This window comes from Penaeus monodon, chromosome 23 (assembly GCF_015228065.2).
Source record: "Penaeus monodon isolate SGIC_2016 chromosome 23, NSTDA_Pmon_1, whole genome shotgun sequence".
Lineage (NCBI taxonomy): Eukaryota > Metazoa > Arthropoda > Malacostraca > Decapoda > Penaeidae > Penaeus > Penaeus monodon.
Window position 1 is genome coordinate 37,285,588 of NC_051408.1, and position 1,312 is coordinate 37,286,899.

Consider the following 1,312-nt stretch of genomic DNA (forward strand, 5'->3'; position numbering starts at 1 on the left):
TACGAAACAAATTTGTTCAATTGGTGAACGGCTCTTCATATACTTTGTTGCGGGACTGTTGCTCAACAAAGTATCTTGGTCTGGACGCGGGTATGAATCATGTCTCGCAACAGTTGCGAGACATTTTTGGATTAGTTGAGCTACTGTTTCAGATACAGTGATGAGCAACAATGTATCTTGGTCTGAACTAGGCCTTGCTGAAAGCAGATTCCGTTATCCTAAGTCATGTTTCTTAGAAGACGGTGAATTAGTCAGGTTGAATATATAAAAAAAAGGTGCAAAATTTGTTTTGCTGATATCATCACATTCAGACTTACTATTTTTATTTCTCCAAACATTATTATTAAAATCATCACCGTTAAGGTTATCGTTATTTTTATTACTTAAAAAAATATATATTGCATAACTTTTGTCTGCATTGTTTTGTTTCTGGTACAGTAATCATAATTATTGTCAATGATATCTGTTTAATATATTAGTAGTATAGTATCACCATAGCCATTATTGTTATTGATATTAAGATCGTGATCACCATCACCATAAACATAAACATTATAGCGCCTCCTGGTCTACCATCTGCATCTCTCTCGCCACACACAGAGCAAGCCCATGCAACACGTCCCGGTGCAACATGCAAGGACCCAGGTGCGGTGTGATGGCACCTCTTAAGGGGCTGATACCACTTACACCACTTCATAATGTCAGCCGGTTTTCAGCAACGGCAGTGTCTCCTCCGCCCGTCTCTACCACGTTTTTTGCGGATTCGAAATATCGGCGAGACGTTTCGAACGCGTGAAGTGTGTTCGAGAAGTTATAAATTCTAGAATACTATTTTTAGACTTTTTTTATTTTTATGTACGGGGAAGAGGGGGAGGGTGTTGACAAGGTCACAGGAGGTATTGGTGAGTGTGGGATGCAGTTAGGATTTAGAAGGTTTATATATTTAGGGGAAAAACTGCTTTCTTGTGTCATCTCCCGTATTTTTTTTTTTTATACATGTTTCGAAGAATTCGGACCAATTATCGTCGTGAGGAAAAAAAAAATTCGTTTACTCTATTGTTATGATGATGTCTGTCCTCGTTTTGCTTCGTGCTCTATGTAACCAAGTGTATACCAGAGCATTTTCTCAACCCCCCCCCTCCTACCCCTCCACTAACGAAGGGTGCAACGTGTGACCTGATTGGACAGAACAGATTACAGGTTCATGGCCGCACACCTGAAGGAGTTAAACTTTAACCTTCACTTCTAAGTTTTGTTCGTCTGATTGACATAATTTACCTGAGTTTCTGAAAAGTGAAATTTAGAGAGAGAG

At 39.3% G+C, this 1,312-nt stretch overlaps 1 protein-coding gene across 1 annotated transcript in view; it reads left to right on the forward strand.

Annotated features, from left to right (window-relative positions):
- The first annotated feature begins 160 nt into the window (after nucleotides 1-160).
- The window catches only part of LOC119588232, a 29,402-nt gene continuing 28,250 nt past the window's right edge, over nucleotides 161-1,312 (forward strand). The window contains exons 1-2 of the mRNA XM_037936931.1: nucleotides 161-255; nucleotides 559-700. Coding sequence (XP_037792859.1) covers nucleotides 161-255; nucleotides 559-700 — 237 coding nt within the window. The remainder of the gene's footprint in view (nucleotides 256-558; nucleotides 701-1,312) is intronic.